The 27,333-nt window shown below is 42.6% G+C and overlaps 2 protein-coding genes across 2 annotated transcripts in view; both read left to right on the top strand.

Moving 5' to 3' along the window:
- The window catches only part of supt5h (SPT5 homolog, DSIF elongation factor subunit), a 63,377-nt gene extending 43,421 nt beyond the window's left edge, over positions 1-19,956 (top strand). The window contains exons 17-29 of the mRNA XM_078431205.1: positions 632-778; positions 1,317-1,463; positions 3,220-3,345; positions 4,134-4,218; positions 5,107-5,217; positions 7,738-7,840; positions 8,453-8,580; positions 10,036-10,141; positions 10,803-10,961; positions 11,622-11,790; positions 12,722-12,925; positions 13,624-13,719; positions 16,200-19,956. Coding sequence (XP_078287331.1) covers positions 632-778; positions 1,317-1,463; positions 3,220-3,345; positions 4,134-4,218; positions 5,107-5,217; positions 7,738-7,840; positions 8,453-8,580; positions 10,036-10,141; positions 10,803-10,961; positions 11,622-11,790; positions 12,722-12,925; positions 13,624-13,719; positions 16,200-16,382 — 1,764 coding nt within the window. The 3' untranslated portion in view covers positions 16,383-19,956. The remainder of the gene's footprint in view (positions 1-631; positions 779-1,316; positions 1,464-3,219; positions 3,346-4,133; positions 4,219-5,106; positions 5,218-7,737; positions 7,841-8,452; positions 8,581-10,035; positions 10,142-10,802; positions 10,962-11,621; positions 11,791-12,721; positions 12,926-13,623; positions 13,720-16,199) is intronic.
- A 5,760-nt stretch (positions 19,957-25,716) lies between these two features.
- The window catches only part of timm50 (translocase of inner mitochondrial membrane 50 homolog (S. cerevisiae)), a 122,886-nt gene continuing 121,269 nt past the window's right edge, over positions 25,717-27,333 (top strand). The window contains exon 1 of the mRNA XM_078430904.1: positions 25,717-26,150. Within this exon, the coding sequence (XP_078287030.1) occupies positions 25,727-26,150 (424 nt within the window). The 5' untranslated portion in view covers positions 25,717-25,726. The remainder of the gene's footprint in view (positions 26,151-27,333) is intronic.

Below are 27,333 nucleotides of genomic sequence, written 5' to 3' on the forward strand. Positions count from 1 at the left end.
AGTTACTAGCAGATACTCCATTGCATTCTCTCCAGGTTACCACTATTCACTTAAAGTTATAAAGTGGCGTGCAACTTTTTTTCGCACCTCCTGCAATATCGAAGGTGATCCTGGAATATGGTATCTATACACTGAAACTCTCGTTTGTTTAATTGTTCCTGAACTGCAGCCAAAACGGTACATGATAGCGAGACAATTTTAGGCCCACCTTACTCACCGTCCCTTTGGTGCTAATGGAAGAAGTTTCATTGAAATTGGTGTTATATTTTAAAATGTATTTATATTTTAAAGTTTAAATCTATCTCCAAGGGAGGGAGGGGGGTGGAGGGAGGGGCGGAGGGTGGAAGGGAGGATAAGGGGGGTGGAGGGGAAGGGGGGGAGGAGAGGGGAGTGGAGGGGGGGAAGAAGAGGTTTGGGCCCAACGGGTCCACTTGGTCTAGTTCTTCATAATATTTTCTTAATGGGAGTACTTGCGATCAGTCACAACACCTCATCGGCTTCCCAGACCCTGGTCAATGCTCATCTGTTTTATTCTGTAAGAAAATATACACCTTGTGCATCAAGGCGGTTTGCGTGGTCACGTGGCTTTATGATGCACAGTTTCAAGCGATCCAATCCCGCTGTCTTTCAGCTGAAAGTGCTCCCGAGGGACTTGCAGCTGTGTTCGGAAACTGCATCCGGTGTGGATGCAGGGGGTCAGCACGAGTGGGGTGAACTGGTGCAACTCGATCCACAGACTATGGGCGTCATTGTCCGCTTGGAAAGAGAGACATTTCAGGTACGACATTTTGTTTTCAGACGATAGAAATTGTTTTTTTTAGGATGCATTATCCAAATGCATAGCTAACTAGTTAATGGCTATCTTGGAAGCATGCTACATATATAATTTATAGAGGCAGTACGTTCAATGATTGTTTTGTGACCTTTTAATGCAGAAATTTCTTAAGCAGTTGAAAATACTGGCTGTTAAAAGTAAAACCATTCCTTGTTCTTGGACCAAGTAATTTCTACTTGTCACCTGCAGATATTTCTTTCTTAGTCCAGGCAGCTGGCTGTAAATCCAATTCATCTGCAATTTTATACCATTACACTGATCTCTAACAACATTAAGTCTGATTCTATTTCTTACTTTGGGGCATTTTATGTGTGAGCTGTTGATGGCCTTGACTGTTTTGAAGAAACTGTTGTGTATCATAGTTGATGGCAAGTTGTTGGGACTCGGGCATTCCTTCCTCCAATAATCTGTCGTTTAGGACCTCATAAACGTGGGCCGGGAAGTGCAAGCTCTCCGGTCATGCAATGTTTGGCTTTTGCAGGTTCTTAATATGTACGGGAAGGTTATCACAGTACGACACCAGGCAATAACGCGGAAAAAGGACAATCGCTTTGCTGTGGCTCTGGACTCTGAGCAAAACAATATTCATGTGAAAGACATCGTCAAAGTCATTGATGGACCGCACTCTGTAAGTTTTGTTGTTTTTTCCGTAGGTCTACAAGAATAGTAATTGAAATAGTTGAGTCATAGATTCATAAAGAGCAAAACAGCACTCAGCGGCCCTTCAGCCTTCAACCGCCCATTTTATTTGTGCGGCACGGTGGCGCAGCGGTAGAGTTGCTGCCTTACAGCGAATACAGACTCAGGTTCGATCCTGACTACGGGCGCCGTCTGTACGGAGTTTGTACATTCTCCCCGTGACCTGTGTGGGTTTTCTCCGAGATCTTCGGTTTCCTCCCACACTCCAAGGACGTACAGGTATGTAGGTTAATTGGCTGGGTAAAAGGTAAAAATTGTCCCTAGTGTGTGTAGGATAGTGTTAGTGTGCGGGGATCGCTGGGCGGCGCGGACTCGGTGGGCCGAAGGGCCTGTTTCCGCGCTGTATCTCTAAATCTAAAAAAAAAAAAAAAATCTTTTAAAAAAAGTCCACAGCGACCATTAATCACCCATTTACACGAATCCTGTGAACGTTGATCTCGTTTGTAATTCTCCCCACATCTCATCAACCATAGATTCTACCACTCGCATACAAACTAGTGGTAGACCAACTTGGACGTCTTTGAGATGTGGGAGAAAACCCACAGGGTCACTTGGGGAATGTGAACATGCTACACATACCGCACCTGAGGTCATAGTTGTATCTGGATAGTTGGCATTGTGAGGCAGCAGCTTTATCGGTTGCACCTCTGTGCCTGGTTTGCCAAATGCACATGAAGTAGAAGCTCTACCACTGGAACTTCATCCAACGTCCATACTCAAAATACAATAGAAAAGACAACAGAGATCTGGAAGTGTAAAAGCTGTAGTAAATTAATTCAATTTGCAGTTTGAATTAATACTAAGTGAGAATTTACAGCCACTTGCAGCAATACTGAACAAAGCATTCAAAGTAAGCAGCAGTACCATGCATTTGTTGTATAGATACAGAAAAACATTCTAGTGCAAACTTGAAGAAACAATTGGTCATCTTTATTTTGGCACCATAAATGTTTGATTCTCAGCATGGTTAACAAGATTAGTTTACTGTTACATGTACCGAGGTATAATATATTACACTTAACTAAACGTTATTCCCTTTATCACGTTAAGTGGTATTCCAACTGTTCTCATGTCTCTGTACACTGGATGGCTTGATTGCAATCATGTATAGTCTTTCCGCTGACTAAGAAAATAACTGCAGATGCTGGTACAAATCGAAGGTATTTATTCATAAAATGCTGGAGTAACTCAGCAGGTCAGGCAGCATCTCAGGAGAGAAGGAATGGGTGACGTTTCGGGTCGAGAAGAAGGGTCTCGACCCGAAACGCCACCCATTCCTTCTCTCCTGAGATGTTGCCTGACCTGCTGAGTTATTCCAGCATTTTGTGAATAATCTTTCCGCTGACTAGTTAGTGCGTAATAAAAGCTTTTCACTGTACTTTGAAACACGTGACAATAAACGAAATTTATTTGGAGATAATTTTCTCATCTTCGATGTCATTAATGATTTTCTTAATTTATCTTTCTTGGATACTAGTGGATTTATTGTGTATGTTATGCACTTTATTGGTGTTCTTTTTGTAAATATTGTCGTTCTCCCATGCTTAGTTCACTCATTTTCACACAGAGTTCATGTAGTCACCCAGTTTCTATAAGTGAAATAAATGCGTAACTTTGGCCAAAATATACGGGCAAGTTGAATTTAACCGAATGTGTGTAAACCTGCAAACTAAATTAATTTTCAGGGCCGTGAAGGTGAAATTAGACACTTGTATCGTGGGTTTGCCTTTCTACATTGTAAGAAGTTGGTGGAAAATGGTGGCATGTTTGTTTGCAAAACTCGTCACTTGGTGCTTGCTGGCGGTGCGAAGGTAAGCAAATTAAAATATCAAGCGTATATTTCCTAAGGCGAGTTGAAAAGCCACGTACAACTCTGTGTCCAAAACAAAATGGTCTCGTAAATCTCCTTTAAACTTTATGGAGAAAATGCATGGGGTCACAGGGAGAACGTGCAAACTCTGAACAGACAGCAGCCCGTAGCCGGCAGGATTCAAACTTTCTTGTTCCCGAACTGTGGTTGTGAAAACATATTCCATTTACTTTAAACTGGACCTTACTCTTGATCTTGCACGAAAATCGACATGGATCAATTGTTTACCAGAAAACATAAATACAATACAATACAATACAATATATCTTTATTGTCATTGTACAGGGGTACAACGAGATTGGGAATGCGCCTCCCATACGATGCAATAATTTAATTAATTTAAACAACAACAACCCAACGAAACAAATTGTAACAGTTTTAAGACAGAATAAAGTGCAAGTAGGTCTGTGCCGGTTTACTGTACGATGTGACCATCCGGCTCAGCAGGACCGGTTCATAGCAGCTATGGCCCTGGGGATGAAGCTGTTCCTGAGTCTGGAGGTGCGGGTGTAGAAGGCCTTGTATCGTCTGCCCGATGGTAGCTGTGTTCCGATGGTCCTCTGAGCTCTAAAACGTTGGAAGCAGCATATATTGGAGAAAAACAGTTGGCATTTCAGGCCAAACGTACTCCCTTGTGCTCTATGCTTCCGGCATCTTATGTTTTCTTTTGGATTTCGAGCATCAGTTTTTTTTTGGTATAATTCATCAAATTCATTGTTTCTATTACAGCCAAGGGACGTCACAAATTTCACAGTGGGTGGTTTTGCTCCTATGAGCCCCCGAATCAGCAGTCCAATGCACCCCAGTGGCGGTGGTGAGTGTACATTGTCACCATCTATATCTATATCTATATACTAAAACTCTCGTTTGTTTGTTTGTTCCTGAACTACAGCTAAAATGGTACACGATAGCACACACTTCTAGGCCCATCTTACTCTCCGTCGTCCCTTTGGTGCTAATGGAAGACGTTTCATTGAAATCGGTGTTATATTTTTAAAGTTATTCACATTTTAAAGTTTAAATCCATCTCCTAGGGAGATGGGAGGATAAGGTGGTTGAGGGGGATGGAGTGGCAGGGAGGGAGGGGGAGGAGAGGGTGCTGCACCAATGCAGGAGAGGTTTGGGCCCAACGGGTCCACTTGGTCTAATAGGGTCTTAAACTTGTTATGGTCCAACACACGGTGTTCGTATAAGCTGTCAAGGCACTATGCTCTCTTCCTGTCTTACCTGAGAACTATGCTTCCATCAGCACCATACAATTGGGGTTAAGGTGACACAACAGTTAATTTATTGGGCTAATAATCCAGGAACCTGATTGTGACCCAGTAACATGTTTAAAACACGCTTACAAAGTTCAGAAATTTAATATTTAATTGCAAGTCAATAAATAAATCTGTGTGGACACCGAAACCTGCAATTACTAATGAATGATCCGAGGTCCAATTTAACATTGGGCATTTTTGTGAGTAGTTTCACGGGACTAGCGTGAAATGTAAATTAAAAATTGCTGCGTATTTTAAATGTCTTGGAAGTCATAATTTGTTTTATTTCAATTGTATCTTGCTTTGCGTGCATTTACCCTATTTCCATGCTGACGTTTCATCTGTAATTGTGGCTTTGTGTGCATTGGACGTTTAGGGTGATTATATATTAAAGAGTTTTTATTTCCCACTGTGCAGTCAAATAATTGTTTATCCTGCAGCTCCTCGAGGTGGTGGGTTTGGAGGACAAGGGGGAATGGGCCGTGGTCGAGGACGCAGAGATAACGATTTGATTGGACAGACGGTTCGTATCTCACAAGGACCATATAAAGGTATGTCTGATAATAGACAACAGGTGCAGGAGTAGGCCATTCGGCCCTTCGAGCCAGCACCACCATTCAATATGATCATGGCTGATCATTCTCAATCAGTACCCCGTTCCTGCCTTCTCCCCATACCCCCTGACTCCGCTATCCTTAAGAGTATCTAGCTCTCTCTTGAATGCATTCAGAGAATTGGCCTCCACCGCCTTCTGAGGCAGAGAATTCCACAGATTCACAACTCTGACTGAAAATGTTTTTCCTCATCTCCGTTCTAAATGGCCTACCTCTTATTCTTAAACTGTGGCCCCTGGTTCTGGACTCCCCCAACATTGGGAACATGTTTCCTGCCTCTAACATGTCCAACCCCTTAATAATCTTATATGTTTCGATAAGGTCCCCTCTCATCCTTCTAAATTCCAGTGTATACAAGCCTAGTCGCTCCAGTCTTTCAACATATGACAGTCCCGCCATTCCGGGAATTAACCTAGTAAACCTACGCTGCACCAGAGACTTAAAATAACAGTTAGTGTTATTGTTTGCAGGTTTTGTGGTACTCAACATCTTGACCAGGCAGTGTTCAACTTCTGAACACTGCCTGGTAAAGATATTGAGTACCACAAAACCTGCGAACAATAACTGTTCCTGAAGGACAAATGTGTGTTCACTGTCTCTCCCATGTCAGGTTTTTAAAGTGTGCATCAATTTTTAAAAACAAAAAATTAACAACTCAATAATTGCAGTATAAAAATGGGAATAATTATTAGCCAATATATTTGTTGATAATTGAAGATCATGTTGACTGCTAGGCCAGCACTGTATCATAATGAATGAAGCTGAAATTGTTTTCTATTAACTCATTGAATAATGACCCTGTTGCAGGGCAACAGTATAGGCAATTGTCATGAAAGGGGGAACATAAGATGGTAGCTAGCTCTATATCCTCTTGGTCTATTCTGCCTTTTGATAAAATGTGCATGAACCTCCTTCTTCTCCCATCTTCTAAAGAGTTTGTAACCTTTGGTACCATTATTGAGCAAAATTCACCAGTCTCAGTTCTAAGACTTTAGTTTGGCCATTGGCCTGAATTTTCTTTGGGAATGGAATGTGGTACAGAATTCTTCCACTCCTGTTGGGGCCAAATTTCACTTTGGGTTAAGATGTTGATGAATAAAAAAAATTGAAACTCAGATGGTTCGGCTGTGATGAGAGATTGGAGAGGCTAGATCTGTTTCCCCTCGAGTGGCAGTAGTGTGAATTTTTTTAGATTTTCGATTTAGATTTCGAGATACAGTGCAGAAACAGGCCCTTCGGCCCACCGGGTCTGCGCCGCCCAGCGATCCCCGCACATTAACACTATCCTATACCCACTATGGACAATTTTTACATTTACCAAGCCAATTAACCTACGTACCTGTACGTCTTTGGAGGGTTAATTTCAAGGGTTAATGGTGACGTTTTTTTGTTGGAAGTTTTCATTGCCATATACTTTAGTTGTTTGATTGTTATTTGCCAGGTATCACTCTACACCTGAATGTGGACTAGATCTGACTGTAGATTAGATTTACCGTAGCTGCGCACGGAATTGAACTTCAGTGAAAGTTCAGTCATCAATCATAGGGGGCGCCACGGTGGCATAGCACTAGAGTTGCTGCCTTGCAGCGGCAGGAACCCGGGTTCAATCCCGGTGCTGTCTGTACAGTTTGTGCGTTCTTTCTCCCTGTGACCATGTGGGTTTTCTCCGTGTGTTCCGGTTTCCTCCCACACTCCAAAGACGTGCAGGTTTGTAGGTTAATTGGCTTTGGTAAAAATTGTGAAACGTCGCTAGTGTGTAGGATGGTGCTAGTGTGATCGTTGGTCGGCGCAGGCCCGGTGGACTGAAGGGGCTGTTTTCTCATTGTATGTCTAAAGTAAAGTGTAAAATGAATAATCTTACTTCAGTTCTTGGTTGAAAAGAGGTCATTAATAACACTGCCCTGAGGAGCACCAGCAGTGATGTTCTGGGCTGAGATGTTTGACCTCCTACATATCATATCATATCATATCATATCATATCATATCATATCATATCATATCATATCATATCATATCATATATATACAGCCGGAAACAGGCCTTTTCGGCCCTCCAAGTCCGTGCCGCCCAGCGATCCCCGTACATTAACACTATCCTACACCCACTAGGGACAATTTTTACATTTACCCAGCCAATTAACCTACATACCTGTACGTCTTTGGAGTGTGGGAGGAAACCGAAGATCTCGGAGAAAACCCACGCAGGTCACGGGGAGAACGTACAAACTCCTTACAGTGCAGCACCCGTAGTCAGGATCGAACCTGAGTCTCCGGCGCTGCATTCGCTGTAAAGCAGCAACTCTACCGCTGCGCTACCGTACATACTCTTATCTTGTGCTCGGTGTGACTGCAACCACTTGAGTCCCTTCCCCTTGATGTCCATTGACTTCAGTTTTACCAGGGCACCTTGATGCCACACTCCACCGAATGCTCCAAGCAAATCTCCTTGTTTTCACAGGTTACATTGGTGTGGTAAAGGATGCAACAGAATCTACTGCTCGAGTTGAGCTTCATTCCACTTGCCAGACCATTTCCGTCGATCGCCAACGCCTCACTACAGTGTAAGTATGGGATGTCTCTGAAAGAATTTCAAAGTATTGAGTCAGATGAATGCGCCTAATATACATAGGAATGCACTAAATCAAATTTGCTGAATCCTAATCCTAATGCTCATTGTGCCCAGAATGAGAGTGCGACCATCAGTGGTTCTAGACGTACGTCTCCAGCATGGGGTTTATCTGTGAGGCCTCCCCATGGGACAGACTAGAATAGCTAGCTGATCCTCATTGATGGGCTCAAAATGGAGGGTGACTGTTTGGAGTAATATACTGGTGAAACTAATCCAAGACACAGAATGAATTTCACAGGATTGAGGAGTATTGGTAAAGTAAATAGCAAGGGCTGAGTAGTTTTCCCCTGCTCCTAATTTGTATGTGGAACTGAGAATTGTTCAGACTGATCTTGGCTAATCTGACATTTTATGACCATTCTGAGATCTGCAAGGTTGAGATACAGTGTGTATACAAATTATATATTTTACCATTTATTTATATACTTTGATATTTAATATTTTATATTTAATATCACCATTAATTCCAAAGGCAGTGAAATAAATGATTTCTCATGGCATTTGTTTAGTAACTATTAAATGATTTATTGTTTGAATTCTATAGAGACTCAAAGAAGAAGGGTGGCTTGACATCTGCTTATGGTCGTACCCCTCTGTATGGCTCCCAAACCCCACTATATGGCTCCGGATCGCGGACGCCGATGTACGGCTCCCAAACACCCTTGCACGATGGTAAGATGGGGGTTTCCAACCATTCTTGTCAGTGGATTATTGTAGTAAATACTTGTCATCATTAACTAGGGATTTGGCTTTTCAGAAAGATATTGAGTCTGAAACATATTGAGCGTGAAGAAGGTTTCCGACCAGCAACGTAACCAATCATTTTTCTTCAGAGATGCTGCCTGACTCGCTGAGTTACTCCAGCATTTTGTATCTATCTTTGGTATAAACCAGGATCTGCAGACAATCCATGGATATGGTAGTGTAAGAAAATAACTGCAGATGCTGGTACAAATCGAAGGTATTTATTTCACAAAATGCTGGAGTAACTCAGCAGGTCAGGTAGCATCTCAGGAGAGAAGGAATGGGTGACGTTTTGGGTCGAGAGCCTTCTTCAGACTGATGGATATGGTAGCTGTGTATCAAATTTCACAGCCCACAAACACCTACTGCATGTTTACATCAAGCCGTGATCTTAATCACTGAAAGAATGAATGAATACTTTACTGTCACATGCCGGCTGACTGAGGATCAAGTTTCAGGCATGAGAGAAAAGAATGATTGAATTGTGGCGCGTCGAGAAAGGCCCGAAATAAAGGCGAGGAGCCGGGTATTTCGGGAGGTTTGGTTTTATTACGGTTGTCAGACTGGTCAAGTCCCAAGGGTCGGGCCATACCACTACCGACCCCTCGGCACGGGAATGGACCGGTCCAGGGGGGCGGCCCTTTGCTACGGATATAAAGGGCGAGGTTTTGGGCGCAAAGTTATTCCAGCAGACTTGACCGGTCTGACAACCGTAATAAAACCAAACCTCCCGAAATACCCGGCTCCTCGCCTTTATTTCGGGCCTTTTTCGACACGCCACAGAATGTTCAAACCTCAAACCCAGCACCAAGTTGTTATGCAGCGGTGATAGCGTTCCTCTTGAGGCTTCTGAAACTTGATCCAGCTGCTACTTCCAATGTTGTCTCTGTAAAATCTTCCAAGTATCGTGCCTGGAACATGCTATAGGAGGTGGTGGTGGAGGCCGATACAATAGTGGCATTCAAGTGTCTTTCCGATAGGCACAGGGAATGGAGGGATATGGATTATGTACAGGCAGTTTATCTTGCCATCATGTTCAGTACAGACACAGTGGGCAGAAGGGCCTGTTCCTGTGCTGTACTGTTCTATGTTCTAAAAGAACGTGGCCGCTGTGAAACGCAGAGCAGGAAGACATGCCTGGCAGGTCAGGATGTGCATTCCCCTATTCGCAAAGGAAGACAATAAACAATGCACTGGGCTGAATGGCCTCCACATTGGTTGTACTTTGTAATGGTCTTTGTCTCGGAGCTCCATTCTGACCACTTCATTGTATTCCCGCTAGAATTGATGCAGAATCTTCAGAGCTACAGAATCCAAAATAACTGCAGAGAAAATGTCCTTGAAGATCATGCTGTCTCAGACTAATTTTCTGTTTTTTTCCAGGGAGTCGAACCCCTCATTATGGTTCCCAGACACCAGTTCACGATGGCAGCAGAACACCGGGACAGAGCGGTGCTTGGGATCCTAACAATCCCAACACACCCTCCAGGTTAGCAACTCTGGAGACATTAATGGCACTGTACAATTTGACTTACAAAACAAATTAATATTAAAACTGTACAAATTGAATTACAGGTAGTTCTGCTATAGTTGCATTCCTACGAAATCTTGTATTATAAAAAAATCACATAAATGGGGAAAAAGGGGGTAAGGGGACCTTTCACCGTCCTGGAACGTGGCAATTTCAACAGCCTGGCAGCGGGATATTAAAATATTAAAGGCTGTACGATACAATATTTAATAGAGTATCATTACACAAGTATCAATAAAAGTAATTGCTTGACAATTTCAATGACACCATCAATTAACTGACACACCCTGACCATGGTCATTACTGCAGGGAGGTTGCAAGGAAACTTGTTTTTTTTCTGCTTGTTAATTTGCCAAATTACAGTGGTTCTCTACTTCCTGATTGAAATTGTGTTATAATTAATTTGGCCTGATTAATACAATGGTGTTCCCTAGTTCACCAATCGTGTTAGATCCAATTCGTGTTATAGAAACAAGCATTATAGCAGAACAGCATGTACTGATTTTATCTTTTCACGTGATTTACGTGCATTTTAATTCTTTGTAAATGCAGCTTATTTTGTTTGCTTTTCTGCCACTGCTGCAATTAGCCATTATATATTTTTTAATTGATCTTGCAGGAACGATGAAGATTACGATTTCCCTTACGATGATGAACCCACGCCGTCTCCGCAGGCATACGGTGGAACACCCAACCCACAAACTCCCGGCTATACAGATGTTCCATCTCCACAGGTTAATCCTCAATACAACCCTCAAACCCCTGGAACACCAGCAATGTAAGCACTTGAAAATTCCATTATTGATTAATCAATTATAGTATTGGTTTCAAAGATGGGACGTTTTATCTCTTTATATCCCTGGATGTATCTATAGGGGCTACTGAGATTAATACATATGCAGAAGTAGACCATGGAGAATTTACAACAGAGAAACGGGCCATTTGTCCATTGATCTATGCTAGTATTATTTTCCATGTGTACCTCCATTAAGGAAGGTTCCATAATATCACCTATCCATGTTCTCCAGAGATACTGCTTGACCCGCTAAGTTACTCCAGTGCTTTGTGCTTTGCTAAAAATTCCAGCATCTGGAAGTTAACTAGAAGCTTGCTAAATAAATTAGACAGGAAGGAATAATAGGGAGAGGCAGTTCTGTGTGTCTCCCGATAATTCTTTCCTGTCTGTTAATGAGCAAGCTCCCTTTCGAGGAGCTGGTGGGTGAATTGGGGAAGTAATTTTAGTCTGAAGAAGGGTCTCGACCCGAAACGTCACCCATTTCTTCTCTCCCAAGATGCTCCCTGTCCTGCTGAGTTACTCTAGCATTTTGTGTCTACCTTTAATTTTAGAATGATTTCAGTTGAAATACTGCTGACTGTTACTTGTATGAAAAGGTTGTTCATATGAATTAATGAGGTCTATCACCTGTTTATTTTTCAGGTATAACACCGACCAGTTCTCTCCCTATGCAGCTCCTTCCCCCCAAGGATCTTATCAGCCCAGCCCCAGTCCGCAGAGTTATCACCAGGTTGCACCGAGTCCAGTGGGCTATCAGAATACTCACTCACCCGCCAGCTACCACCCAACACCTTCACCCATGGCATACCAGGTACATCTTGAGTCAGAACGTTTGTGCATCTTGTGCACGTCTACTAATCAGAACAGTTTTGACTGTGTTGGGTTCGCTTAACTGTACAGACGCTAGGATTCTGTAACTGGTTTGTCAGCACTTGTATGTCAACAGGGACAATTCAGTCTGAAGAAGGGTCTCGACCCGAAACGTCGCCCATTCCTTCTCTCCTGAGATGCTGCCTGGCCTGCTAGTTACTCCAGCATTTTGTGAATAAATACCTTCGATTTGTACCAGCATCTGCAGTTATTTTCTTACATTACATGAAAGAAATAGGAGCAGGCGTAGATTATATGTCCCTTTAATATTATTCTGCCATTAATTGTCATGGCTAATCTTCCACCAGCACTACCCCCATAACCCTTGAATGTCCAGAAATGTATCAATCTTTGAATGAACACAATATGAGTCTCCATTTTCTTCCTCCCCTCCTAAGTATTTGAGGCATTCATTATGCCACACTTGTGGCTGTGAGCAACCAACATTACAAGAATAGGAGCAGTGTTAAGCCACTAAGCCTCTCACGCCTGCCCGGTCATTCAGTCTGATCGTGGATGAGCTATGCTGGCTTCAAGTGCTCCATTGCGCCAGTTCTCTGTAGACCTCAGATCCATGATATTCTAGCAATTTATGTACCTCCATCTTAAATGCTTAATGATCTGAGAGACATGCTTGAAGACCCAAGAGAAAAACTCACATGCTCTGTTGCTCATTTATACCTGTGATGAGACACTATTCTATGCTTTATATAATGCGCCTACTCGAAGAGGTAGTTTTTAAAAAATAGTTTTCATTTTGAAGGGGCACTGATGGTTGATGGAGTTAAATTATTGTTTCGAAGGTAGTGTAAATAACATGAAGAACACAGAGTTTTTCTACTTGTATTCTTAAAGTATGTTTTGTGTTCCAGGCAAGTCCAAGTCCAAGCCCTGTCGGGTACAGTCCAATGACACCTGGAGCCCCATCTCCTGGTGCATACAATCCTCATACCCCAGGTTCCAACATCGATCAGGGCTCGAACGACTGGGTAACAACAGATATCATGGTGAAAGTCCGCGACACATACCTGGACGCACAGGTTGTAGGGCAGACGGGCGTCATCCGCAGTGTGTCGGTACGTACTATTCTGTATCGTTGTCTTGGAGCACAAGAGCAGGCCCTTCAGCCCACTATATCCAGGCTGACCATGAAGTACCATTTATACTAATCCCTTTTACCGACACTTAGACTGTAACTTTTTATGTATTTTCATTTCAAGTGCTCTTCCAGATACTTATTTAAATGTTCATAGAGCCATACAGTGTGGCAACAGGTCTTTCAGCCCAACTCGTCCTTGCTGGCCAAGTTGCCCCATCTGAGCTAGTCCCTATTGCCATATCCCTCCAAACCTTTCCTATCCATATGCCTTGTAAATGCAGATAGACACAAAATGCTGGAGTAACTCAGCGGGTCAGGCAGCATCTCTGAAGAGAAGTTTTGGGTCGAGACCCGTCTGAAGAAGGGTCTCGACCCGAAACGGCACCCATTCCTTCTCCCGAGATGCTGCCTGTCCCGCTGAGTTACTCCAGCATTTTGTGTCTACCTTCGATTTAATCCAGCATCTGCAGTGTTTTTTTCCGACACACTATGCCTTGCAAATTCTGTTATTTTACCCATCCCAACTATCTCCTCTGGTAGCTCATTCCATATACCCACCTCCATTGACTCGTGCAGTGAAAAGCCGTACTCAAGTGGTAGGGGAGGGGAATGTTCACTGCAATGCATTTGCTGAAATGAGTTTGATGAAAGCTTGGATCATTTTTACCCCTGCAGGGTGGACTGTGCTCTGTATATTTATCGGCCACTGACAAGGTTGTCAGCATCTCGGGCGAGCACCTTGAACCAGTCACTCCTGTGAAAAATGATAAGGTAAGAGCCAATTAGTTGGAGTCAGAGGCATCCACGCTGACCAAGTCCCTATTTAGATCAAAGGTTTCAACGGTCTTTTATTGTCACATGCACCAATTAAGGTACAGTGATATTTGCATTACCATACAGCCATACGGAGAAAAAAAAAAGCTAAAGATACACTAGATAAAAGTTAACATAAACATCCACCTATAGCGGGTTCCCCACATTCCTCACTGATGGAAGGCAAAAAAGTCCAATCTTCTTCTTTATCCTTCTGTGGTCGGGACAGTCGAACAAATGGACAAAGACCCATCATTTATTTATTTGCCTCTGTACTCCACAATTTGAGATTTGTAATAGAAAAAAATCACATGGTTAAAGTGCATATTGTCAGATTTTATTAAAGGTCATTTTTATACATTTTGGTTTCACCATGTAGGATTTACAGCAGTGTTTATACATCGTCCCCCCATTTCAGGGCACCATAATGTTTGGGACACATGGCTTCACGGGACAATTGTAATTGCTCAGGTGTGTTCAATTGCCTCAATGCAGGTATAAAAGAGCTCTCAGCACCTAATCTTTCCTCCAGTCTTTCCATCACCTTTGGAAACTTTTATTGCTGTTTATAAACATGAGGACCAAAGTTGTGCCAATGAAAGTTAAAGAAGCCATTATGAGACTGAGAAACAAGAATAAAACGGTTAGAGACATCAGCCAATCCTTAGGCTTACCAAAATCAACTGTTTGGAACATCATTAAGAAGAAAGAAAGCACTGGTGAGCTTACTAATCGCAAAGGGACAGGCAGGCCAAGGAAGACCTCCACAGCTGATGACAGAAGAATTCTCTCTATAATAAAGAAAAATCCCCAAACACCTGTCCGACAGATCAGAAACACTCTTCAGGTGTGGATTTGTCAATGACCACTGTCCGCAGAAGACTTCATGAACAGAAATACAGAGGCAACACTGCAAGATGCAAACCACTGGTTAGCCGCAAAAATAGGATGGCCAGGTTACAGTTTGCCAAGAAGTACTGAAAAGAGCAACCACAGTTTTGGAAAAAGGTCTTGTGGACAGATGGGATGAAGATGAACTTATATCAGAGTGATGGCAAAAGCAAAGTATGGAGGAGAGAAGGAACTGCCCAAGATCCAAAGCATACCACCACATCTGTGAAACACGGTGGTGGGGGTGTTATGGCCTGCGCGTGTATGGCTGCTGAAGGTACTGGCTCACTTATCAATTGATGATACAACTGCTGATGGTAGTAGCATAATAAATTCTGAAGTGTATAGACACATCCTATCTGCTCAAGTTCAAACAAATGCTTCAAAACTCATTGGCCAGCAGTTCATTCTACAGCAAGACAATGATCCCAAACATTGCTAAAGCAACAAAGGTGTTTTTCAAAGCTAAAATATGGTCACTTCTTAAGTGGTCAAGTCAATTTACCAGATCTGAACCCAATTGAGCATGCCTTTTATATGCTGAAGAGAAAACTGAAGGGGACTAGCCCCCAAAACAAGCATAAGCTAAAGATGGCTGCAATACAGGCCTGGTAGAGCATCACCAGAGAAGACACCCAGCAACTGGTGACGCCCATGAATCGCAGACTTCAAGCAGTCATTGCATGCAAAGGGTATGCAACAAAATACTAAACATGACTACTTTCATTTACATGACATTGCTATGCCCCAAACATTATGGTGCCCTGAAATGGGGGGGACTCAGTATAAACACTGCTGTAATTTCTACATGGTGAAACCAAAATGTATAAAAATGGCCTTAATTAATATCTGACAATGTGCACTTTAACCGCATGTGATTTTTTTCTGTTACAAATCTCAAATTGTGGAGTACGGAGGCAAATAAAGAAATGATGGGTCTTTGTCCCAAACATTATGGAGGGCACTGTAAATAATTGATGGGACCGCCCAGAAAAAGTTTATTGGAGATGGACATTAGTCAGGTTACCAAGAGCTCTCTTTTCCAGTGGACTTATTCTAAGAGTTTGGAACCTTACAAAAAATGTTAGATGGAAGAGTCAGTTATATATTTGGTCCCTCTGCTAATTCCCAAAGTAATTTGGTACCTTGGCTGAAATACTGGGTACGTTATTGAGATACCAGGTATTGTGTGTATGTGTGTGTGTGTGTGTGTGTGTGTATATATGCATATATATATGTACTTGTGAATAAGTGTATATATACACACTGAACTTTTTCTCTCGTTTATCATATTCTTTACAGTGTACTATGTTTACATATTCTGTAGTGCTGCAACAAGTAAGAATTTCATTGTTCTATCTGGAACCCATGACAATAAAACACTCGTGACTCTTGACAATGAAGAGTGTCTGATCGGCAGCAGAACAACGAGCACTAAATGCTACGGATCGGATCTCTGGGAGATTCTCCATGTCAGGGCAGGGTTTAAAAGTACAATTCCAACAGGATCTTGCTGACTGCCTATGTAATCATTTGTCTACCCACAGGTGAAGGTGATTCTGGGTGAAGATCGGGAGGCTACAGGCATGCTATTGAGTATTGACGGTGAGGATGGGATTGTCCGCATGGAACTGGATGAGCAGCTGAAGATCCTCAACCTGAGATTTCTTGGGATCCTGAATGAAGAAGGAACAGCGTCATCTGGAAAAGATGTATATAGTCGGAAGTAATAGAACTCTCTTCTGTGAAGTTTTGTTCAGATTTTTAGGTTTCCTTCTATTCTTGTGTTTTTGCTTTGATAATGTCTTGCTTATTGTGGGCAGATTTTAGCAGTGGTTGTCAAAAAAGACCAAAAATAGCAACAATTAGTTATTTGAGTAAATGGAATAATGCATTTAAATTGATAGTGCAAAGAAAAGTGGCCGTACATTTTATAAGAAACCTGTTTGAGACTTAAATGGGTAAATAGTGATTATTTTTTTGTTGCATAAGGCAGTTTGCGTGAAAGGGGTAAAAAGAGTTTACCGTTTGACTGAAGATAAATACTTTTTGTAGCAATGGAATAGTACTTCAGGAACATGCTAAAACCTATTTTTGTAATAAGAGCACTTGAGTAGATGAGAGAGGGCACATGAAAAAATAGACAATTTTGACAAAAGAATGCTACAATTATTTTTTAAACAAGATAGTTCAAAATCGTTGTTTGTGTAAATTTAAAGCTTTATATGTTGCCACTTGTTTTCAAAAGATTTGAAGATGCTTTGAAAACCACGTTGGATATTCCATTTTCAAGAATAAATCTCCAGACGTTTGGAGCAGCTTTAGAAATAAGAACGAAATGTTTTAAGAAACACTAGGCAGGTCGGGTAGCGTCTGTGGAGAGAGAAATTGAGTTAACTTTTCATCGGAACTGCATAAAGTTGGAGACAAGGCAACATCTGGAGGTTATATGGAGGTTAGACGGGATTAAATGACAGAAATCCCAGTTTATTCCTCACACCTCAGTTCCTAATTCTCCGGATTTCTTTGGATTGCATTCATTTTGTAAAAAGTCACAATACAAAATTTGGGCCACATCAGTGTTCCAGTATTGCTTATGATTTTCCATCTGTGGTCTTATCAGTGTCAAGAGGCACTGAGCGATGTCTCAACGGCCAGCAATGAAGAATTTTCAGAGAGGCTGTTATTATTGAGTTGCCCGTGCAGAAAGTGCAGGTGTCAATGGTTGTAGCTTTTAAAAGGCCTAGCACAGATGAGGTTTTGCCCCAGATCCTGTGGACAGATTCTGTGCTTTGTGGCCAGAGGTAATTTTGTGAGGTATCTGCATATGTCAGACAAGATAAACTGACAGATCGTTTCCAGAAGGCTCGAATCTGCTTGCTATTTCTCCAGCAATTGTGCTTTTAAGGTTTCAAAATTACTGTTTGATTAATACATTAAGTTTCTGCAGCTTCCTTCCCCATGTCAGTTAGCATCATGGAAATATAGTCCAAAGCTTAAAGAGATCTCAGAAAAAAAGACTTGGAGTACCGCAACGGGTCAGTGTATCTCCAGAGAAAATGAATCGGAGACATTTCAGGTCGAGACCCTTCTTCGGACCCTGAAGAAGAGTCCTGACTCGAAACATCATCTATCCATGTTCTCCAGAGATGCTGCCTGACCTGCTAAGTTACTCCAGCATTTAGCGTCTTTTTTTGTAACCAGCATCTGCAGTTCCTTGTTTCGACAAGAGATCTCAGAACCTTAATTCTAATTTTATTGCATACATATTCCATAAATATATTATTAAAACAAAAGTTAACTTGGGAAAACATCTGCCCTAAAATTTCCATTTTGGGCTGGTGTACAGTTTTGAAACACCATCAATTGGAAATGTTGCAAATGATAAACCCAGTTTTATTCAACCATTAGATCTCCAGGCTAATTTTATTGAACAATGCCCATTGCTAGGATCTGCTTCTGCTGACTTGTTTACTAAATGTTACCTAATGTAAAATGTGTTTCTGTGGTTTGGGAATACCATTCGTATGGCGAAAACCGAAACCTGTTTGAGACTTAAATGGGTAAATAGTGACTATTTTTTTGTTGCATAAGGCAGTTTATGCGTGAAAGGGGTAAAAAGAGTTTACCATTTGACAGTGAAGAAAAATACTTTTTGTAGCAATGGAATGGTACTTCAGGAACATGCTAAAACCTATTTTTGTAATAAGAGCACTTGAGTAGATGAGAGAGGGCACATGAAAAAATAGACAATTTTGACAAAAGAATGCTACAATTATTTTTTAAACAAGATAATTCAAAATCGTTGTTTGTGTAAATTTAAAGCTTTATATGTTGCCACTTGTTTTCAAAAGATTTGAAGATGTTTTGAAAACCACGTTGGATATTCAATTTTCAAGAGTAAATCTCCAGACGTTTGGAGCAGCTTTAGAAATAAGAACGAAATGTTGGAAACACTCGGCAGGTCGGGTAGCGTCTGTGGGGAGAGAAATTGAGTTAACTTTTCATCTGACCTGCATAATTGGAGACAAGGCAACATCTGGAGGTTATATGGAGGTTAGACGGGGTTAAATGACAGAAATCCCAGATTATTCCTCATACCTTAGTTCCTAATTCTCCAGATTTCTTTGGATTGCATTCATTTTGCAAAAAGTCACAAAACAAAATTTGGGCCACATCAGTGTTCCAGTATTGCTTATGATTTTCTATCTGTGATCTTATCAGTGTCAGGAGGCACTGAGCGATGTCTCAACAGCCAGCAATGAGAGGCTGTTATTATTGAGTTGCCCATGCAGAAAGTGCAGGTGTCAATGGTTGTAGCTTTTAAAAGGCCTAGCACAGATGAGGTTTTGCCCCAGATCCAGTGGACAGATTCTGTGCTTTGTGGCCAGAGGTAATTTTGTGAGGTATCTGCAGATGTCAGACAAGATAACGTGACAGGCCATTTCCAGTAGGCTCGAATCTGCTTGCGATTTCTCCAACAATTGTGCTTTTAAGGTTTCAAGATTACTGTTTGATTAATACATGAAGTTTCTGCAGCTTCCTTCCCCATGTCAGTTAGCATCATGGAAATATAGTCCAAAGCTTAAAGAGATCTCAGAAAAAAGACTTGGAGTACCGCAACGGGTCAGTCTGTATCTCTAGAGAACATCGATCGGAGACATTTCAAGTCGAGACCCTTCTTCGGACCCTGAAGAAGAGTCCTGACTGGAAACATCTTCTATCCATGTTCTCCAGAGATGCTGCCTGACCTGCTAAGTTACTCCAGCATTTAGCGTCTTTTTTTGTAAACCAGCATCTGCAGTTCCTTGTTTCGACGAGATCTCAGAACCTTAATTCTAATTTTATTGCATATATATTCCATAAATATATTATTAAAACAAAAGTTAACTTGGGAAAACATCTGCCCTAAAATTTCCATTTTGGGCTGGTGTACAATTTTGAAACAATATCAATTGGAAAAGTTGCAAATGATAAACCCAGTTTTATTCAACCATTAGACCTCCAGGTTAATTTTATTGAACAATGACCACTGCTAGGATCTGCTTCTGCTGACTTGTTTACTAAATGTTACCTAATGTAAAATGTATTTCTGTGGTTTGGGAATACCATTCGTATGGCCAATATTTGAGCTTGTAAACCCATTTGCTCCAAATAGAGTCAATAAAAAAGACTTGCAGATCTTAAGGTATTGTGTTGTACTTGTGGAGAAGGCTGCTCTTTAAGATGACTTACTGTTTTTCAGTAGTGGTTGTTCTAATTGGGGTGGTAGCCTCCTGATACCGATGCCAATGTGGGCTTTGACAGCGGGTAACAAATTGTTGAAATGTATGCATTTTTTATCCCATTCGTAGGATGAGAATTTAAACCTGGATTAGGACCAGATGGCCCCCTGAGCTTACTCTGCTCTTTAGAAAGGTTGGAGCAGAGCTTCCCATGCTCCCCACTCCCACATATTTCTTGATCCCTTTGCATCCATACATTTATTTCTCCGAGTTAAAGACAAACTGCTGGAGAAACTCAGCGGGTCAGGCAGCATCTTTGGAAGGAAATGGACAGATGACAATTTGGATCAGAGCCCATCTTCAGACTGATGGAGTCTCATTCTTCCATGCTCCATCCTCTTCTAGTTTTAGGCTAAATTGGTTTGTTTTGTATTCACGATTCCAGCATCTGCAGCCTCTTGTGTCTCCAACCTATTTCCTTGCTTTGCATTTCCTAATCTTCTAGGTATTACAGCCCTCCAAGGTAGAACATTCAGAAGATTCCCAACCATTGGATTGAAGAAATCTCCCTTCTCTCAGTCCTAATCACTGGACAAGTATCTTGCCTGACATAAGTAGAAGCAGTTTCTAACCTGCAGACATGGAATCAATTAAAAAACTGAATACTTGGACGTAATTACAAGTGAGGTTAACTAATTGGAAATGCTGCAGAATAAATTGGTTTTAGCCTCTGACTCAACTCTGCTGGTTCGGTGATGTTTTTACTTACTCTTGGGTGAGACCAAGGTGGGGATTCTAATGCAATCTGTGTGCTCACATTAGAACTGCAGTCCATCTCATTTACAAATGTTTCAAAATTAGTGGGAAACTGAAGTAGGCAAAGGAAAAATACTACATCTACTACTTCTGGAACGAGAGTTTTTCTTGTCCTTGCACCAGTAAAATGGCTGAGGTGTTGACATCATGTCCTGTATTAAGAGCATTGGTTTGCTCTGCCTTTCCCTGCCAACAAAGCAACCATGTCCAATGAAGTGAGATAAGTAACCAAAACATGGTCAGAGCGGTAAGTTTTAAGCACAATCATGGAGAAGGGAAAATTTAAGGATAATTGTGGCACCAGATTCAGCCTTCAGGATGTGGTATAGGCAATAGTTCAGGACTGAAGAACATAGAATAGTATAGCACAGGAACAAACCCTTCAGCACACACTGCTGAATATTGTGCCAAAATAAACTCGTCTCTGCCTGCATGTGATCCATATCCTTTCATTCCCTGCATATCCCTGTGCCAATCTAAAAGCCTCTAAAACCACTTTCATCGCTACTTCCACCACTGGTGCTGGTCGTGCATTGCTGATGCCCATCACAGTGTTTAAATAAAAACTTGCCCCACATATCTCCTTTAAACTTTCCTCCACTAACCTTTAAAACTGCCCTGTAGTCTTCGACATTTTCACCCTGACAATTAGGTTCTGATTGTCTACCATATATAGTTTAGTTTAGAGATACAGCGTGGAAACAGGCCCACTGAGTCAGCACTGACCAGCAATCCTCGCAAATTAACATTATCCTACACTCGCGAGGCACTTTACACTTGTACCAAGCCAATTAACCTGCAAACCAGTACGTCTTTGGAGTGTGGAAGGAAACCCAAGATCTCGACAGACAGCACCCCTAGTCGAGATTGAACCGTGGTGTCTGGCACTATAAAGCAGCAACTCTACTGCTGTGCCACCGTGCCGCCCTCTTTATGTCTCTTAATTTTATATACTTCTATAAGGTCTCTCCTTGGGCACTGATGATCTAAAGTAAAATAGATGATCATAAAGTAAAATTATCATGGGAATGGTGATTACAGATATGGAGAATGAGGCGACGAAGTGCTATGGAGAAAGGCAGGTGGATGTATTCAATTAGTTAATCACTTTATCTTTATAGACAGTTTAAACAAGTGTACTTGACCTTTGGTTCTGTGGGGTCTGAGGTGGTTGATGAGGCCCAAGTAGGAACTCCAGGTAACTCCAGGGACTTGAGGCTCCCGATGGGGCAAATAGGTAGCTGGATCCTCCTGTCTATTGTCTTCTCTAAGCTCAAAGTTCTCTCTCATTCCTAGCACTTCCCCTCCACTTCAAGCAGGCATAGGCTAAACATTCCCAGGAGTGGATGTTGATTTTTTTTTCAAAAAGGCTTTGATAGTCTCATTGAATCTCTTCATCTGTGTCTTTCGTGATCTGGTCCTTTAACAGAACTCGGAATAGAGTCCTCAACGATCTGGTCTTGTGAATGATGTGGCCCATCCAACATCAATGCTGAGTGATACCCAGCAATAGGAAGAGAAGGTAGTTGAGGCCAGTTCATTGGCTATATTTAAGAGGGAGTTAGATGTGGCCCTTGTGGCTAAAGGGATCAGGGGGTATGGAGAGAAGGCAGGTACAGGTTGCTGAGCTGGATGATCAGCCATGATCATATTGAATGGCGGTGCAGGCTCGAAGGGCCGAATGGCCTACTCCTGCACCTATTTTCTATGTTTCTATGTTTCTATAGCCAATTTGCTCACTGCATGAGTTTGCAACTGCAAAATGACAAAAGACCATTTAACCAGCAAGAACAATGTTTTTAGTTTTTTTTAGAGATACGGTGTAGGTACAGGTCCTTTGACACCCCCCCCCCCCCCCCCCCCCCACGCAGACCAGCGATCACTCGTACGCTAGTTCTATTTAACACTGGACAATTTACAGAGGCCAATTAACAAATAAGCCTTTATGTCTGGAATGTACGAGGAAACCGGAGCACCTGGAAAAAACCCATGTGGTCACAGGGAGTACATACACACAGCACCCAAGGTCAGGATTGATTCGGGTGTGTGGCGCTGCAAGGCATCAACTCTACCGCTGTGCCACTCTACTGTTGGATTTCCTGGAATTGCATTGTGAGAACCTGGACAAATGCATGCTGTTTAGAGATAGGAACTGCGCAAACCTATTACAACCTCTGGGTTGCACGGTAGCGCAGCGGTAGAGTTGCTGCCTTACAGCATCAGAGCATTCGATCCTGACTACGGGGGCTGTCTGTATGGAGTTTGTACGTTCTCCTCATGACCTGCGTGGGTTTTCTTTGGGATCTCCGGTTTCCTTCCACACTCCAAAGATGTACAGGTTTGTATGCTAATTGGCTCGGTATAATTGTAAATTGTTCCTAGTGTGTGTAGGATAGTGCGGGGATCGCTGTTTGGAGCTGACACGGTGGGCTGAAGGGCCATTTTCTGCGCCGAAAGTCTAAACTAAACAACACCTTATCATTGGCTTTGCAATTGATGAAAATTCAATGTGTTTGATATGCATGACATCTTTCGGAATAAAAACTGACGTCGATGTTATTTAATTTCTAATTCACTGACAAGTGGAAAGTTTTTCTGTTTAATTCTTTAGGAAAGAGTCCAGAATGGAACAATGAAATTCTTAGAATGTCGAAACAAAGAACTGCAGTTACTGGTTTACAAAAAAAGACACAAAGTGCTTCAGCAATTCAGCGGGCCAGGCAGCATTTCTGGAGAATATAGATTCTCGGGTTTGGGTTGGAACTCTTCTTCAGTCCTCTGCTGGCTTTCTACCCTCATTGGACATTCTTATTTCCAGCTACCTATGTGACATCAACCATCTTAAGTTCCCCATACCCCTGAACCACTCTGATCTCACCCCCTCTGAATGGTCAGCCATCTGCTCACTCAGCAACAATGACAACATTGTTATGAAACCCTCCGACAAGTGAGGTGCCATTGTATTCTGGCAGACTGACCTCTACTCTGAGTCAGAAGAAGGGTGGCGACCTGAACTGTCACCGAGCCATGGTCTCCAGAGTTGCCACCTGACCACCCGAGCTACTCCAGCACTTAGTGTTTTGTTTAAACCAGCATCTGTAGTCCATTGCTTCTAAATTTGCTTGTGCTACCTTCTAATAATTATTTTCCTCCTAACTCCAAGTTACTCAAATTATCCTCCTAACCCTTGGCTCTCCTCAATAGTGGGCAAGATGTAAAGAAACATCAGCCTGACCTGCTAAGTTACTCCAGCACTTTGTGTCTTTTTTTTCACAATGAATTTCTTACTTGCAGCAGCATAAAAGGTCTGTAAATACGATACTCATAGATCACATAATACGCAAAATAAACATCATAAATTAAAAAAATATTGGTGACAAATAGCCTGAAATCCTTTTTGTAACTAAGACACTTTGTCGTTCGTTATCATAGTTTACCGTAAGAGTTTCACTAGCAGAATATCACTAATCAATAATATCACTGCTTGTCCAAGGTCAAAAATATCATTAAAGACAATAGACAGGAGTCAATAGTGCAGGAGTAGGCCATTAGGCCCTTCGAGCCAGCACCACTATTCAATGTGATCATGGCTGATCATTCTCCATTCATGGGTGACGTTTTGGGTCGAGACCCTTCCTCAGTCTGAAGAAGGGTCTCGACCCGAAACATCACCCATTCCTTCTCTCCTGAGATGCTGCCTGACCTGCTGAGTTACTCCAGCATTTTGTGAATAAATACCTTCGATTTGTACCAGCATCTACAGTTATTTTCTTACACGCCATCATGGACTGTTCACCCTGCTGCCCTCTGGTCAAAGGCACTGCAGCATACGGAGCAGAACAGCCAGGTTCTGCAATACAAAGCTTCTTCCCCCGAGCCATCAGACTCTTGAATTCACAATTATCTGCCACCATTATTTTATGTGCGAGTTACTTATTTATTTTATTTTTCTTTAATCAAATTTTATTATTTGGCGTTGTTACATTGAAGCCAGTTGCAACGGAATGTCGTTCAAATATGCACTCGCCTGTATAGTTTTGAATGACAATGAAGTTATATTCATTCATTCATTCATTAGACGCTGAAGTTGTTTGCATTGCACTAGATAGAGCTCTTAATGATAGTGGAGTCAGGGGGTATAGGGAGAGGGCAGGAACGGGGTACTGATTGAGAATGATCAGCCACGATCACATTGAATGGTGGAGTAAGTAAATAACTGCAGATGCTGGTACAAATCGAAGGTATTTATTCACAAAATGCAGGTATTTATTCACCGTCCGGCGCGGCCTGAAATAGGCCGTTGACCTTTCACCGTCCAGCGGCGGCTTCAATATCGGGAGCCCCGACCGCCCCGACGAGGCAAATCCAACAGCCTGACCGCGGGACAAGACGGAAGGGAAGAGAAAAAGACATTTTGGCCTTCCATCACAGTGAGGAGGGACTGGAGGAGACTCACTGTGATGGATGTTTCTTTTTGTTTGGTGTTAGTTGTGATTGTATGTGTTATTGCATTTTTATTGATTAATCTTATTGGTCTTATTGTTCAACTGCGGGTAATGTTTCATTTTACTACACATTTATGTGTATGTAACAAATAAACGACTATTGACTATTGAGTAACTCAGCAGGTCAGGCAGCATCACTGGAGAGAATGAATGGGCGAGACCCACATTGAATGGCGGTGCTGGCTCGAAGGGCCTAATGGCCTACTCCTGCACCTATTGTCTATTGTCATTCTTATTTTAATCAAATGACTTTTTTTGCTTGTATTTTGAGTTGCCGAGGCTATGCTTTCTTTCAAGTTTAGTTTGTCCCTCTTTCCTTGCTGTCCTGACCTTTGGCAGAGTCGCGTCGAGACCAAACCCCCTCAAGTTTGTTGGATGGCAGTCTGTTCCAATTTGTGCCCTGATTGGCAAAGAGGAGCTCGGAGTGTGTGAGTATCGCCGCGTTTCATTGTTCGGCTGCGCCATCAATAAATGCGAGCGGCGGTTAGATTGACGGACGGTGAGAAGTGGGCGGGAGGCTCGTCCAAGATGGCGGCGTCTCTCAGCTGCATGTGTAGCCGGTCGGGACTGAACCTTTGCGGGAAAATTCTGCGCAATCGGCCCGCAACCGGCCGCAAAAGACTCGCGCTGCAAAGTTATGAGGTAAAGTCCAATTCGTCGCCGGCGTGCCGGGCGCTGTCGACGGAGAAAGGCGGCCCCGCCACCGGCGGTCTGGCTCAGGCCATCCTGCAGGAGAAGCTGCAGCAGCAGCAGCGGGAACGGGCCAAGGAGGAGGAGGCGGCGGGCAGCGGCGAGCATGGGGCTGGCAGCGGCAGCGGCAGCGGCAGCGGCGACGCCGGCACCGAGCAGGAGCAGAAACAGAAGCAGAATACGGCCTATGCCAAGAAGATGGTGTTGAGGCTGATGGGGCTGCTGGGCGCGGGCAGTGCCCTCGGGGTGGTGTCCGTCTTCGGTGAGTGGGAGCAGATCGGTCTCGTCCCCTTCACCAGTGTCACCTCTGCGGCCCATTCAGATTTTCTATGTCAACAGTCACGGTGCGATGCAGACGAGTCTTGGTCACTGCTGTGGGTTTATGAAGCTGCTGCCTTGTATCCTGATGATACAATCATGTTAAGCAAGTTAAAATGTTGGGGTCTTCAGGCCAGGCAGCCTTTTGAATTGGAGATATTTCAACAAAAGGTTCTTTAAAAGAATTAGATGCATTTTAAGGATCATGACAAGCTTTAAATATAGGATAGAATGGCTTTTGACAGCCACAAATAGTATGTTGATCACCTATTATTCAGTAAGCAATTGTACAGCTGCTGAGCTTCACTCATTTTGTATTCAAAATCAGTTTCAGAGGGTAACTTGATTTATTCACAAAATGCTGGAGTAACTCGGCAGGTCAGGCAGCATCTCGGGAGAGGAGGAATGGGTGACGTTTCGGGTCGAGACCCTTCTTCAGAGGGTAACTTGATTGTCTGAATGAAAAGGTTAGTGACAGCATAGGGATGCTACTACCTCCACCCACCAGCTCCAAGTTCCCATCCAAGTCGCATACCAATTTGGAAATGCATGCTTACTCCTTTATCAAGGTGGTAACCTCTGTATGGCTCACAGCAAGGTGACCTTTCTGTTGTAGCCACCGCTGGACCTATCCCCTTTCTTGAAGATGGTCTTGATTGTCAAATCTTTGAAATCCCTGGTATATTTTCCACTTCCCACATGTGGAAAAATAAGATTGGATTGTGACGGAAGTGCCTCATCAGCAAGCAGGGATGCTTGTCTGCTCCCGAAGTCTTGACATTGGGATGGAATTGAGGATGTGGAGAGGTCCTTTAGAGGGATATGGGACTACCCTGTAGAGGTATATGGACCAAATGCAGTTAAGTGGGACTAATGTAGATGGAACATGTTGGTTGGTGTGTTGGGCCGAAGGGCCTGTTTCCACGCTGTATGACTCTATGACAGTCAAAGGGGTGTTGACAGCCTCTGTCTGCCCCTGTTCCATTCACTCTGGTTCTTTGTTTTCAGTTGGATAGGGCCTTTGGTGTTTGGAGCATAATTGTAGCTGAAGAATAGGTGCATATCACAACTCAGTACATTTCTGAGCTTCTGTCACACCATCCACTGTCTGTTCTTGAATGGACAGG

Source organism: Rhinoraja longicauda, chromosome 41, assembly GCF_053455715.1.
Source record: "Rhinoraja longicauda isolate Sanriku21f chromosome 41, sRhiLon1.1, whole genome shotgun sequence".
NCBI classification, from domain to species: domain Eukaryota; kingdom Metazoa; phylum Chordata; class Chondrichthyes; order Rajiformes; family Arhynchobatidae; genus Rhinoraja; species Rhinoraja longicauda.